This window comes from Malus sylvestris, chromosome 4, assembly GCF_916048215.2.
Source record: "Malus sylvestris chromosome 4, drMalSylv7.2, whole genome shotgun sequence".
In the NCBI taxonomy this organism is placed as follows: Eukaryota; Viridiplantae; Streptophyta; class Magnoliopsida; order Rosales; family Rosaceae; genus Malus; species Malus sylvestris.
Window position 1 is genome coordinate 469,761 of NC_062263.1, and position 15,978 is coordinate 485,738.

The 15,978-nt window shown below is 37.3% G+C and overlaps 2 protein-coding genes across 2 annotated transcripts; both read right to left on the reverse strand.

Moving 5' to 3' along the window:
- Positions 1–4,797: 4,797 nt before the first annotated feature.
- Positions 4,798–7,787, reverse strand: LOC126618820 (putative vesicle-associated membrane protein 726). Its single transcript, XM_050286996.1, has 5 exons — positions 7,479–7,787; positions 6,587–6,728; positions 6,379–6,499; positions 5,452–5,514; positions 4,798–5,278 (listed from the first exon to the last, which is right to left on the reverse strand). The coding sequence occupies exons 1-5, from the start codon at positions 7,666–7,668 to the stop codon at positions 5,132–5,134; spliced, it is 663 nt and encodes a 220-aa protein (XP_050142953.1). The 5' UTR covers positions 7,669–7,787; the 3' UTR covers positions 4,798–5,131.
- A 3,174-nt stretch (positions 7,788–10,961) lies between these two features.
- Positions 10,962–15,677, reverse strand: LOC126618817 (cellulose synthase-like protein D1). Its single transcript, XM_050286991.1, has 6 exons — positions 14,840–15,677; positions 13,981–14,410; positions 13,424–13,819; positions 12,866–13,241; positions 12,333–12,753; positions 10,962–12,196 (listed from the first exon to the last, which is right to left on the reverse strand). Exons 1-6 carry the CDS (start codon positions 15,442–15,444, stop codon positions 11,242–11,244), a joined length of 3,183 nt encoding a protein of 1,060 aa, XP_050142948.1. The 5' UTR covers positions 15,445–15,677; the 3' UTR covers positions 10,962–11,241.
- Between the last annotated feature and the right edge of the window lie 301 nt (positions 15,678–15,978).

The window sequence follows — 15,978 nt, forward strand, 5'->3', positions numbered from 1 at the left end:
TTAAATGGAGCTAAACAAAATGAAAATCCAATTCTCATTTAAAGAGACAAAACAATTTTGTTCTTATCCTATTTGGGTCATCTTGCAATTAACCTCAACTTTTGGGCCATATTGCAAATACAAAAACTTTTGGGGTCACTTTGTATAATACACAAAAGTCACTACTTCATGTAAATACAACTAGAACCCAAACTTTTAATAATGCAAAAACTTCATTAAAGGAACAAAACAATTTGTCCTTTAGCGTTTTTGGACCTAAACGTAAAAACGTAAACTTTTGGGCCAAAGTGCAAATACACAAAAGTATCAAAACTTTATGTAATTGCATAAAAGCCCCAAAAGTACTCCCTTTGAGGGAGTGGCTGGTTTTGGGGAGGGATAAGGTTGGTGTGTGTGTTGATTTGTGAGTTTTGTCAAAAACATGCAAGTGTATGTAAGATAAGTTTATGAAATAATTCAATCACAATTATTTCAATCATCATTTATACAAATATCTAACACTTTAAATACATGATAAATCATTTAAAAACATATCACATATACTTTATGAAATAAATCAAAACTTTGAATCAAAACACCAAACCTTTTTGTTCTTGGCAAGAACATCAAGAACAATGAAGAACATCCATGAAAAACCCAAATTTTTCCATGAACTTTTTCCACCCAAAAACATTCCAAAACCATTCTTACTTAAGGGAAATAACATCTAACCAAACTAGGGTACTTAGGGGTTCCAAAGAACACATTAAAACACTTTTAACAAGTCAAACAAGAACCCAAAAATTCACCCTTTGGATTTGGCCGAATTTTCCCAAAAGCATGGCACCAAATTTTAGCTCCAATATTCATGCTTATATGAACAACATCTACAACATTTGAGATAGCAAATTTTCCAACAAAATTTACTTTCAAAGAAGCAAGAATAAAGCTTGTAACAATTACAACTTTTAAATCACAAACTTATGAACTACAAAACCCAAAAGGATTCACCAACTACTAGACCTAGGCTCTGATACCACTTGAAGGAATTATTTTGTAAAACATGTTCATTTGAGCAACATCATATAGCATGCAATTAACAATTAAAGGCGGAATCATGCTTGTATGCACTCAAAAACAAAACATGACCATGAAATTCAAAGCCTAGTAGATTGGTGAACCAATAATCAACTCAAAACATAAGTGAGTTGAAATTAATACCTTTGTAGATTCCTCTTTGCATAAGCAAAGGCTAATCACCCAAAGAGATAGGGGCCTTCATTCCTTGCTTCTTAGATCCATGGATTTGGATGGAAGAATAGGTTCTCCAAGTTCCCAAAATTGAGAACCTCTAATTCTCGACACCAAGGTTCGATTGTAGAAGAAATGAGTGACCTTGGAGTAGTAGGATTGCTAGATGTACCCTCCAAGGTGTTGGCCTATTTAGAGAGAAAATGGAGAGACAATTCTCACCAATTTTCCCCCAAAATAAACCCTTAATCTTTCCTTAATGAATTTTAGTTATAAAGTCATTTATATAGTCACTTCTTTAAGTGACCTAAACAACCAAAACCCTAATTCATTTCATCATGGCTGGCCATTTAGGGATGTTTGGGCTTTTGGGCTTTAATGAATCTTTATTCATTAAATTGTCATACAACTTAAGTTAATGGGCTTGACGTTCGAAGCCCATTGGGCCTTAAGGTCGAAAACTATCCCGAAGTCTTTAACGAACTTTTTCGTTTGATTAATTAACATATTAATTAATCCTTGCCATAAATAAATGATTAAACCATTTAATCATTCTTACTCATCTCCGTTTAATCTCCAATCTCCACCTTACACGGTGTGCGATCCTTTAGGTTCCTTTTAGCGAGGTAGTGGGCGATTAAAACCATTTTACATCGATTGTGAATTGAAACTATTTTCAATTCTCCCTTTAGTGATTATACACGTTTAGGGCTTCCACAAACCATGAGTGACACCTAGCAGCATATCATGGTTACCCAAGCTAATCAGAAGAGGTTAGAGAACCTATTCAGTTCGAGATTACAAATGCAATACGGTCTTTCTCTAATCTAATACTCTTGACCACATTGTTTGGTTTGATAGTTTATTTTCTCATGTCTACTATCCAATGTGTGTCTTGTGCTTATATGAGTACCATGAATGTGATTCGGAACGCATTCCCTAATCTCATTCATACTCTGATCAGAGATTTAAATCATATCATAGAGTATTCTCCCTCAAACGGTTTGAAGGTTAGAGATCCCTTGTTGCGCATTCACTTGTCTCCATAGCTAAGTCACTTGACCCCAACGATGCCGTGGACACCCTCCTGATGGAGCGACTTTGACATAATCAAAGATCAAGGTCTTAACCACAAGACAACTATGATGCCTCAGGTCAAAGGACTACTTTGCATTATCCCAACCATGAGTTCTCATGTGACATGGAATATGAGAACCCTTCGTTGATCGCGTTCAGTGAACTCATTCTCTATTGAGCACCTACCGTACTTGTCTTGATGTCACACACACCAATGATTCGAGACTAATCACTCTCCCTGAGAGAAGACATAGTACGTACTGATCTTAACGGACTGTCAACGCCCAATTGGCAATCCTATGATCAGGAACGTTTAGGATGTGTCTACGAAAGAATGGTCTCATGAATCTAACTTCATTAGATTACATTCTCCCAATCACATATTCCTTGGACTTTATCGTTTAAGCATATAACATTTATATGAGACGGCTCAAACAATAATGTATGCCCTTTATATGTAAAACTAGATTAGTTTAGCATGTGAAATGTCCGTAAAGTATCATCACATGATTGGCTTTAGGGCACATTTCCAACAACGTAATCATCATTTGCCTTACCCTTTTCCTTCAACCTTCGGGCCTTGTTTCGTCCCATAGCCCTAGGTATGGAACCTTCACCCGAAGACGGATTTTCTACCCTTATTTGTTGAATGATAGGAGATCCATCTTCATCCCCATCTACAGCTGAGGATTGAGTTCCGAACAACATCATAAGACCTACTCTTTGTTAAGGTGGATCTTCAAATAACACCTAGCCTTTACAAATTTCCCAACAACTGTGAAACTGAAAGGGTTTTGAGCTGCCCTCCATATACAATTCCTTCGCTTGGCGTACCTAGAAAATAAAATTACAAAAAGTAAAGGAAATTAATTTATGAAATTAAATGTAATATAATTAAATATTTAAAATAAATTGTGAAAACACTTACTTCGTTGTAGTAATTGGTGCCGCTTTCGTGTCTACTTACGGCCGCTAACATGCTTGATGCCATTTATTCAAACTTGGATGAAGTTGTTTTTTCCATCTTGAAGAACTGCTCTCGTGGTTTCGGGTATTCGGTGGAGTGGTGCCTTCGTAGAACTCATAGTATTTTTTGGACACACGAGTCCAAACACCTTCACTTGTTTGAGAACTTCCCCTCACACTATCTTTCGAGACCTATCTATAAGCCCTGCAAAGAGTTTCATCTTCTTTTCGGGTCCAAGCCCTACCTTTCATTGCAGATGAGGCCATTTGAAAATTATTGAAAAAATTGAAGGAAAGATTATTGGAAGAGGTAAGAAATTATGAGAATTGAAATGGTGAAAATTAGTGAGAAATTGTGTAGGAATACTTAAGTATTTATAGGAAAAAAATGAGAATTTTAAAAAAAAAATTTGGGCAAAAAAAAAATCAAATCCAACGATAATTGACGTCAGCTAGCCGTTGTGTTTAAATTTTGGCCTGGCCCGGGGCTAATTGATTGGCTGGTTTGGGCTTGCCGGTTGGCCCTTTGGCCCTTTTTTGTCCAGTGGGGCCCACAAGCTCTTTGGCCTAGCCCTAGGTTGGAGACGGTTTTCGGGCTATTTTCGGCCCTCTAGCACTCTGGACCATTCGGTTGAAGATGGCCTAAGTACCCTTAAAAAAAAATTTTTAAAAAAGAAACACATGTCGTTTGTGTACTCGTTTTGCTTAAATAGATTTTGAGTATTCAAATTTAATCCAATTTTGTGTGATTTTGTGGAACTCCCCTCTTCTTAGTGTAAAAATATTGATGTATTACAAAAAAAAAAAATTAAATTAAATTTTTTAACTAAAAATAATTTTTGAATTTCAAGTAAAATCGTAGGGTGTTTTTAGAAATTAAACTCAAAATAAATTTTAATTCTCTGTTCGGTTGCTTGCCCTTGAAGAAACTGAACAGAGAGTCTATATAATCTTCATCCAGATATCTGTAGGGTTTAGATACATCAAATTTTTTGGTGTAAACGAATTTAGAAAATTATAAAACTCCCATGTATGAACACATGTTTTCTCCTTTCACCCCCTCAAAATCTTCCAATACTTAATTGAAAATTTGGACGCTCAATTGTTGATGAACGCTAAAACAAAATACACAAGTATCTAGACAAGGTTGCAAGGTGTAACTTTTATAACTTGGCCGACAAGAAATTTGAGTAAAAATGGCGAAAGCCTAGCAGTGATTGAGGACTTCTTGGGTGTTATAGAATAGAAAATAGGATAATGACCGTAAGCTGTAAAAGAAAATTGGTGAGTGAAAAGGAAAGATTGATTTTCTAAGACATAAACTAAATATACCCCAAGCGAAATCCTGGGCAAAGCTGAACTCTGCCTGGGTTTATTGTCATCACTCCATAAACCGAAAACTCATACCGCCCGCATTGTGCTTGTTAGTGAATGAAGCACCAAAAGCTCTTAATTTCATGAGATATGTTGTAGAGATTAAACTTAAATGTTAAGTTGAGGGGTGAAAACTGTGTTCATCATTCATACGGAAGCAAATAAGGGGATAGATTTCAATAGCATTCCAAAAGGAATGCTGATTTACAAGCATCCAAGTATTCCTCCATTACATAACTTAAGCTAAGGATCCATTGCACATGGTGGAGAACATATAGTGATTTAACTACCTAGACAAGGTAAATATATATAAACTATACAACCAATGCGAAATACAAAACCGCCCCCGTCCTAAAATGGCTAGCAAAAGAGGACGGGTATAACCTAGGAAGGTAAAGAACTCCAAGAGTTTGAGCAATTTACCAAGACCTTGAAAGCCGCATGACATCTGAAAAGTTTCCAGATCGAGACATTCCAAAGCGACTTAGGTACACTTGAAACCACGGCAAATAGTTAAATATATCATGAGGGCTATGAGAATGAGGATCCCCACGACAATCAGTTTCATCTTCATGTTCTGAAACCACATCTTTCTTTTCATTTTTGTTCCCTGTGTCCTGAAATCTTGGGCCTGCAACAAGCGAAAAATAAGGGAGGGATAAAGAAACTGAAGCGAGAGCAAGTACAGCACCCTGCAGTGTCTATCTAATCAAATAACCATATCATCTTCCCGCAGCCAAACCTAACAGGGCATGGGTTTCCAGAAGTTAAACTAGCTCAAGCAGTAATGATTCTTGGACTAACCTGGGAGCGAAGATTATCAGTTTTATCCACCAACAGCTCAATCTTCTCTCCGCGATCAAGAACCTGCATAACATATGAATTTCTATGACTAAAAATCAATGACATATTTACCTACTTAATTGTACTGAGAAAAGTCAGAATTAATATTCTCATTGAAGTGTTTACTAGTTATTTCACAATGATTGTTAAAATGAAACAGGAATCGAGTTATACCTATTACAATTTACAAATGCTTTTCAGGAATCAAAATAAAAATCATTCGGATTACTTGAGCACCATTGTACAAAGAAACATTTGTATAAGGTTCAACTATTTATTAATAAAACACTGGAATTACTAAAGCACCATACGCATCATAAGGGAGTTTCTGATATCACGTAAAATCAGAAAAATCAGAAGTTTCTTGATTTTTTTTAATTGCAAGTAAACACTGACATTTGCATGCATGAGAATGATTCCCATTTCGGGTAAGCAAACATATCAGCAGTCAATTTATGGGAAACAAAAATGTAAGAGAAAATAACCAAAACTGAAGTCATTATAGTGTATACTCAAAATTAGTTAGAGATATTGATACGACTGCCACAAATTATCATTTGTCCAACGAAAAATAAAAATTTGTTAAGCAAATGTTTTAGCGACGGGTTTTGCACAACGAACTTTGCTCTATGGACTGTTGCCGGGCAAAATTAGAGATGATGAAAATGTATTTGGTCTGACAAAGTTATTTCGTTTGTAAATGTTCTTTTTTATTTTTTTTATTTGTAGTGTACCATTACTAAAATCATACAGGATAGGCCGCTAGGGATCAGAAAGAAGTGAGCAAAAGTAGGTTATATCGTAGTCGGTCTCAAGTTCTCAACTTCCAAATTACTTATAGAAGAGTTACAAAAATATGCTAAAATAAACAGTAGCAGTTCACTGTACCTTCTCAATATTTTCCATCATAACACCCTTGACCTCAGTAACCTGAGCCTTCACTTTTGCAAGCTTGTTGATCTCTTCAGGGTGATCAACACAGTACTTCATGTGGTCCTTCAGTTTGGGTCTAAAACATCCATACAAGAGTTAGCGTATCATTTGAAAAAACAAAATTTGTTGCCATGAGAACTGAGGACTAAAAAGAAATAAATACCCAAACTCTCTGTTCAGTCCATTGGCAACAGCAGTCGCAGCTTTCCCACCACCATATCTTTTGTTGAAATCATCCTTGATTCTCTCCAGGTAGGCAATTGGAATTTGCCTCCCAGCAGACTCAGCAGCAACTACACAGTAGGCTGTAGTATCCAAAATCAAGAGAGTTTAAAACCCTAATCCGATAATACGTATGGGGATTATGGACCACTTCATAAGCATTCATCTTCGCAGAGTACGATTTTCTTTTGGGTTGAAAGAATTCAAACTAAAGACGGTCTTCAAATACTACTAGCGATCTAGTTATTAGTATATAAAATATAGATAATCAACCACCAGCAACCTTGCCATGCACTCATTCTATAAGATCTGATCAACTGAGTACAGGCAGAGGGAGACCAGCAACCGCCTTTCTCGATTGCTTGAGAAATATAAGAAAGTAAAAGAAAATAAACGACTAGATATTAAATCTCATGACATCTCAAATCCAACAAAACAGAGATCACCAATAACTAGTCCTCAATCATCCTTAATTATCTCCTCCATAAGGAACCAGAAAAAAATACATTTTGAATCGTCAAACCATATCTTTTCACATAATCATTGGCCTTTCTGTATCACCGAAAGTTTCAAAGCATTGCGCATCGCGAAAAACCACGTAATGAAATAATCAAACCCAACAAGTTAGTTCAACCAAACAAGAAATTAACATTAATCAGCGTTTTCAATTTCATAAACGTAAACTTATATAATCCTCCCATTCCAACAACGAACAAACAGAAGAGAAAAAGATATAGATCAGAAGAAAATAAATAAATCAAAGTTGACAAATAACGAATAAATTGGAAGGAGACCGTAAAAATGCACGAGGAAATGAATGCATGGGGACTCACTGAAGCCGTTTTCGACGAGGTAATTGAAGGTGTGGCCATCGCAATTGTAGGTGAACTTGTTGTTGGAGGAAGGAAGCTTCTGGAGGCATTGAGCGGCGATGGTGGTGAAATTTCCAGTGAACTCTGTGTACTCGGCGAGAATCACAGAGCCTCGAGCGACGAAGCTGTAGATCAGAGATTGCTGCCCCATCTCAATCCCAAATTACAGAAGAGAAAGAAGAAAAAAAAACTAACTGTAATCCCAATCAAAATGTGGTTGTACGGAGATTCAGAGAAGAGAGAGACGATGGGATGGAAAGAACGAAAATGCTGAATTTACGCAGGGAGAGAAAGAATGAGCAATGTACCGTATTTTTCTTTTCTTTGAGTTCCTGAATAGAACGACGTCGTAACTTTAGTGATGTAGTTAATTTAAATTTCGCAGTTGCAAAAAAAATAAAAAATATATAGAAAATAGATATTTTATTTGAACCCGTATAACTTCATTTTTTACACTCAACTTACTCTACACCCATATTACTTTTAATTATACTATTAATATCTCTTAAACCCAAATTTATTGCCTAAATTATCCTCTTAAACTCAATTCAATATGTAAATTTATAATTTTTACACCCATTTAATGTTCTCTCCTTCCAAACAGGTATATTGTGTTTCTTTTCAATACGTTGGATGAGTTGTTTGATTTCTCAACTGAAATTAAAGTGAAAAGTGCTTATGAAAAGCCTTACCCTACTGGCTACAAATCCTGAACAAAATCAGATATTCGAACATCATTTTTGGTCTAGTGGAAATGATGTGTTTCGGTATGATTTACTCAACTGAATTTCACCATAAACATCGAAATAAAATTTTTTTTTACACTATTAATGCGTCCTTTCAAAATTTCCAACAGGTCTGTTGTCTTTAGCAAACAATGAACTTGAATTTAACGCCATTCTGTGCACAATTAAGAAAAAATGCGTGATGGTAAGAGTTTGATTATTAGGTGTGAGTTCATAGATAAAATTTAATTTTACTGTTAATTTTATCTTGTACTTGATGGTCATTATACAATACGACAAAAAAGAGAATTCACATTTAAAGTTTAAATTAGGTGTAGAGTGAAGTTATCTATCTATATATATAAAGTGAGAAAGACAAAAAAAGTGAAATATTCAAAATGCCAAAAAATGCCCTTCCCTAGTTAAGAATTCCAGAACAAAACAATTTAATTAACAAGGGTAAAATAATAAAACTAGGTCATTTTGAAAATTTCAAACGAAGCACCCACTATGTGGGTAACTACTTGATAAAATTAATATTACTATATTTGACCATAAAAAATAAAAAAACTAATACATAAACATAATAAATAAATAAAGTCAATTAACACACGCGTAGGCGTGTGCTAAGGGGCTAGTATGGCGGAGAAAAATATGAAAGGTGCATAGACCAAGGCGGGAAGGTCACACAGGACAAAGTTGTGTGGTGGTTGGTTTGTCCTCCGCCTTTTCCTCCGCTTCTCACTGGTAGAGTAGTGGTGTTGTGCCCTCACAAGTATTGTAAAAATAGGAAATTCTGCTTTTTCTTAATTTTCATTTGTGCAAAAATGTTATCTCTACTAATTAATGAAATATTTTTTGTCAATCAAAAGAGGGTGAAAAGACAAATTAGTCTTCTATCACACAAAAAAAAAGATGGACAATAATGTAATTTCACAAGTTCAAATTTTATTGTTTTTTATTGAAGCTTCACCTACAGGTGATGTTAAAATACCTTCAATATTAAAAAAAAATCAAAAACAAAAACCTCTCACCCCCCCCCTCGTTCTCTCTCTCCCTCTCTCCTTCTCATTTTCTAAAAAAATGTGTTCATACACACAAAGTGTGTAGGCAAATGTTAGTATGTTATTATGTTAAACGAAATTTAAGTGGAATTTCACCGAAATTATGTATGAACAAAGATGGGTTGTTTTACTCTCATACTATGGCTAAACGAAATGAGCTACTAATTAAGTAATGTGGTTGGGTTCGGTTTGAGCTAAAATAATTGGTTTGATTTAGGTGGTTTAGCCTAAACTCAATACTCTTCAATTCTCATTATTATACTATGTTTGGATGAAGAAATTTAATATTACTAAGGATTTTAAAACGACAGAAATTGAAACAATGAGATTTTATTTTTTAGAATTTATGAATTTTCTTATTTGGTTAACCTAAAAAAACAATAAAATTGAATACGGAATTTGTTATTTTTAAACTTTCAATAATAGAAATTGGGAAATGACACCTATTTACATGGAATTTAAACTTAGGAATTGGAGGTCCCAAATTCCAAGTTTTTTTTTTCATGCGGAAATTCTAAATTTCTATGTTTATGAATCCAAATAAGGAAATTGGTGCATGTATATTTATATATTATGATTTTATTCAAATTTAAAGCCTATTTCCTTTATTCAAACATAATATTAGTGATTTACATCAACTATTGTACAAAGTTATATATTTTCTTAGTGTTTCATTTTTCAAAAATTTATTGTGTTAGCACATTGTCAAATCTAATAGTCATGTGCACTAAAAGACTACAATTGTACATTTTCCTTTTGGTGAGCAAGGCGGCTATAAGCTCAAAAGTCCTTTTTGATCTTTTAAAATCTGTCTCGCTTAAAAAAAAATCCGTTAAAATCCTCTAAAATCCTAATTGATTACAAAACTAATACTAAGGGGGATGTATTCAATTGAGAATTTGAGAGACTTTAATGGATTTATAAATCCATGGATTTTTATGTAGTTTAATTGATTTGTAGAGATTCCATATAAAATTTTGATTCAATTCCCTCAAAATCTCATAAGAAGATGTGAGATTTGTGGATGCTTAACATACACTACAAAATTTCTCAAATTCCCTTTAATTCATCAACTTTCTCAAATTCTTTAAAATCAATTTCTAATTGAATACACCTGAAATGTTATAAACTTCTTTAAAATCCTAATTGAATACACCCGATTTATAAGGATTTTAATAAATTATCTTAAAATTTTAATTGAATACATCTCAAATTTCAAAGAATCACTTAAAATCCTGATTGAATACCCCTAGATTCATTAAAAGAATTAAAACCCCTCCAAATCCCAATTGAATACACCTTCAATGTCATGCGGAAGGAAGCAACCTCAAAGAAAGAATGACGATCGCTGGCCTTTAAGTTTAACTATCGAGGTGAATAATCATTTCCCTGTTCATCGATTTCTTTGTCATTCGTTTGAACACCTGCATGATCGATGTTGATGCCTCGATCAACATTCATCACTGTCATTCATCCGCGGGGTGTGAACTATTTGCGCCATATATATTACTGCAGGAGGATAAAAGTTATGCGTGCTAATGACTTTTGTCCCTCCCGAAAGAAAAGAAAAGAAAAACATGAATATAAGTAGTAAAGGAGAAGAAAGATAAGAAAAAGAAAGGAAGAGTTGAAAATGTTAAGCATGATCTACAGAATAAAACGCAAAAGAACTCGCAGCATAACTGAATTCAGAACAACATAGGATTTTGTCAAGTCGAAGCAATATTAACATGTATAGTTTTTGAAACATTTACAGAGATTTGTAGGAACAGTTATCTAACACTGCATAAGCCCTCCATCAGTAGCTGTTCTTATAATTACATTTGCAATGGTTGCCAATGCCATGCACCCCAAGTTAGAAAGTTTTTTTTTTTTTTTTTTCGAACCAAAAAATTCTTGATATTAGTTTGTAATTCCTTGATCGTGTTATTGGTATTAGATCTGCACGTTTCCACCACCGAAATTGGCACCATTTGGAGGATTGATTAGTACCCAGAGCAAAGATGTTGTGATTGCAAGCAGCCCTGCCCAGACATAGATGATCGTAGGTATCCTTCCTCTCCTTCCCATCAAGCCTTTCATAAATGGGTACATGTGAACCAACACCCAAAAACTAAAGAATAGTCCTCCGAGTAGCCTATTCCATTGCGGTATCACTGCGTATAAGGTCCTTGAGATTCCAATCACAATTGCAATAATGTTGACAATTATGATTGTGAGAGGCATTAGGAAGAGACTTGTCCATTTGACAACGTAAAGGTCTGCATAAATGTCTTCTTCGTCCTCAGCAGTAGACTTGGTGGTTAAGGTGAAGCTAATTTCGATCCCAGCTACGACTTTGAGGAGACCCTGGATGACAGCTACAAGGTGAGCACTGGTTCCACCGATGACCCAAAACTGCTCGTTACGCCACCATTCCTCAAGACCGATGCCAGACCATCTGACTTCAAGTAGGGAGAGGAGACACAGACAGACAGTGATGGTAAGGAGGTAGACAAGGAAGGCGACATTTAGGCCTGCAACTATGAATTGACCTGTGAAGAGGCAGAGTGCTGGGAGGAAACAGTAAACAACCAGAAAGATTGAGGTGAAGGGATAAATGCCGACATTGAGGTATGCAATGCGCTGTAGAAACTTGAGGCGCCGGCATGCAAGAAATGCATTGTTCCTAGAGTAGAAGATTTCCACAGAACCAGTGGCCCATCGGAGTACCTGGTGCAATCTGTCCGTAAGGTTGATAGGTGCTGTGCCACGGAATGCATCACGCTTTGTGAGACAATACACTGACCGCCATCCACGATTGTGCATTCTGTAACCTGTCACAACATCCTCTGTCACAGATCCGTAGATCCAACCTATTCTGTCTCCCCATTCGGTGTTGTCCTCATACCTGTGTGTGCACGTGCGTATGAGTTCAAACGCCCCCAAACACCAATGAATTAGTAAATCTATTGACTGAATTGCGGTGTTGACTCATGCTGTCTAAAAATGTGCTTCTTTTAGCATGATTTTTTTATGTTACTTACCAGCAGGAAATGACAGCAACTGCTTCGGCAACAGTGGGAGCATCGAGTGGCTGACGTGGTTCAAGCAGCGCGCCAGGAGGGCGGCCATTCTTGACAGACATGTGATCCGCAAGAGGACGTCCTTGAAACTCAGTGACAGCTATGGAATCTGTGAACATTTGTGAATTTCCGAACTTCTTTGGAAGGCCTAAGTCCGGGTGATCTGCCAGAGGTTGTTTTTCTGAGTTCGCTTGGTCTGGATCAGACAGTAACTGTTCCTCCATCTCATGGTAATTTGGAGCTCGGGCCTTGATCGTCCCAAACATTCCTAAATACTCATTTGCCCTCGGCGGGTGGAACCCGTACAGTGCAAAACGCCTGAACATGCACCCAGTTCCAACATACACTGGGCCTTGGAGACCGTCCAGGGCTCTCATATTTCCTGTATATTGATTTACAATTAAATCCAAGAACTTTCATCACTTTCAGTTTCACATTAGCTATCAAATTCAATTAATTAGTCAAAGCGCCCTGATCAAACATATAAAGATTACCATCAAAGAAGACTGTATTATGATTTGCATAACGGTCAGATGGGTCGATCCCTTCAAATCTCTGAGGAAACTGTATGTAGCATATCCGGTCTCCACCACGGTCCATCATGAAGCACATTCCCTCCCTTATAGCTAGAGAGTTATAGATATAATGGTCACAATCCAAATTAAGCATGAATGGACCGTTCGACAATATTGCTGATGCTCGGACCATGGCATTCATGGCTCCTGCCTTCTTGTTGTGGTCGTATCCAGGTCGCTTCTCTCGCGACACATAAACAAACATTGGGATTCGAATGTCCACCCCTGTGAAGTCTAATTTTTTCTCATCGGGAAAACCCATTACAGGATCCATGTCTGGGACCTTACTCATTACCTGTATATATGTTTAGGATTAAAGTTTTGAACGCACTCAAATATGAAACAGATAGAAAAAAAAAAGTCTTACAACATTTGAGATTCAAACTTTTCGGACTTGCTTTAGTGCCTCTAGCATCACTCCTTACGACAACACCAACATATTATTAGCTAGTTAATATGTACATACATATCAATCACCTGTAAGATCCCAGCATGGTCTCCCTTTTTATGATCAGCGCAAGGTTCGAGCCACGTCCCCGGCCAGTGTGTTCCGTCAGCCATCCACGTTGCCTTTGTGATGTTCGTTGCCTCCTCTTCCACTGGCTCTGCTCCACCTCCACCAGCGCTTCTTTCCTTGGTAAGCTTCCTTTCCTTCATGTTCTCTCTGGAGTTATACATTTCACTTCGTTTGCGGATTACATCAGGAAGACCATTGATCCTAACCTTAAATTCATCATATTCTCTCTTGATCCATCTCCGATCCTTGACAAAATCGGGCCGCTTCTTGTTCTTGGTAGGGTCAACTTTGCTGCTAAAGTAACTGTCTGGATTCCTAGGCTCGATATCGTGTTTTCGGCAAAAGGGGACCCAAACCTGCAGTGCACATGTATATATTTAGACGACGTATAGGTACGTGTATAATTCTTCTAGATCTGAATTTTTTTATGTTACAGATCAATTGGTTTGTCTAAGTTCATTATAGTAAGCCAGTTACTTCTTCGACCGAAAAAAAAAAAAAAAAAAAAACCAATTACCTCAGCAAAGTTAACAGCCTCAGCCATGGCCTCAAAGGTGAGAATGGCACCACCATCATCTGAAATGTAAGCCGAAAGCTTTTCCACAGGGTATTGGGCGGCAAAGATAGAGAGGAGGGTATTGGCAGTGACAAGAGGCGGTTCCTTTTCAGGATCGGCGGTGGAGATAAAGACATCAACACCGGGGAGGTCAGACCGCCCAGTAGGGTTGGTTGCGGAAGGTTGCTCAAACTTGTCATGTAGGGCAGCTAAGTCCGTGGCACGATTTATGGGGTTCAGCTTGGGAAGTATGTCTAAAATCCATGAAAATGCAAACCAAATCTCACAGACTATGGAGATTCCCCATAGCCACATTGCATCCGGGTTTGGATTCCTCACTCGCCATATTATAAAAAAAAACAGTACCACCAAACGGATAACCACTAGTAACCTGCATAATGTATACATGTATATATGTTATTGATTGAATGGCCTTTTCTTTTCCTTGCCCTTGTGCTTTGATGAAAATCCTTCTTTCACCATATGAACTTGAAACTGTTGACTTTCTTTTCCTGCTTTTATTTCGTGTCCCAAGTTACTCCATTCTATCCAATTGGTGAAGAAAATTTCTAACTTGGCTGTTGTGGAAGTAGAGCCAAAACAAACAAAATGGCAAGTTTCGAGCAAAATGTTTAGTTCCACATAAGCTAAGTAAACGATTTTCCAACCAGCTTATGGAATGGGTTAACATGGCACGAAACGAAAGCACAAAAAGCCTAATGTAATTGTTAATTAAGAAGCTCACTGGATGTAAATTCTTCTTTTTTGTATCAATAAAATTCTCTCGTACCGCCGAGATTCTAACAAAAAAAGTCAGTACCTGTAAGGGCTAAGAATAGCAGGAGGAACCTTAACCTTCCTGGTGAGTGGTTTCCATGGCTTGTCAATAAAATCCTGCATGCTCATTTCTATTTCCGGACCATACTTGTTCTCTTGCTGATCTGACCAATATGCGTTTCCAATCCCATACGTTCCTTTCGACTCAAACAACCAACGGTTGTGATCAAAGTCCCCAGTTTGGCTTCTCAATAGTATTGATTTGTTATTTGATGATTTCATCACCGACATTCTCCTGTCCATCTTTGCGGCCTCACTGTCGCCACCGCCACCATCACCACCCCCTCGCCTAGTCTCCGCCCCAAACCTTGATGGTCCATATGGCCCTGGACCATCATGCTTGGGATCCGAGGTTGTTCCTGCGCTGGACGACCCACCTGGCTGGTTGTCCGGTGTGGGAGGCATCATCACGGTGTAGTTGATGTAGTCATTTTCGCCTGAGAACTCCCCGCTCATGTCCAAATCATCGTCCCGGGACAAGCTCATCACACGTCCGCTGGACGTTCGGCGAGCAAACTTGACACCCTTCGGTCCTTGGCCGGGAGATGACGATGTTGATTTCTTTGATGAATTTGATGAGGTTGCCATATCTGTATCTCCTGATGATGTCTATGCTTTTCCTAATGTAATTGTGCTAGAAAGCCCTAATGATCGATTATTCCATGCCTAAATAACTAGAACATGTAATTGCGCGTGTTGCTTGTTACGCACGCAAAGATGAGAATTTGGAATTCCGTGTATAAAAAGAGAGGGAGGAGGTGGAAACATGAAATTCTGGGACTCAGGAGGTGGAGCAATTGGGATCGACGTTGAAAGTTCAATCAGCGGTTGAAGGAGAGGCCAAATATGGTAATGGCTGATAAGTTGAATGGTCCGAAATTGCTTCTCTATTTTTAGGTTTGGCTGCAGCGGATCTCACTCCCTTGTTTCAATCTGTCTCAATCATATTTTATCTTCGTAATGGATAGATGGACATTGTTTGAGCTTTGTGAATTGGTGGTTGCAGTTTTGTACGCTACACCAGTAGTGGTACTGAATCAATGTCAATCAAGCTTGCATGTTGGGTTTAAATAAGTTGCAGCAATTTATTTGAATTTTGTTGTCCCAGTTTGTATATAGTCT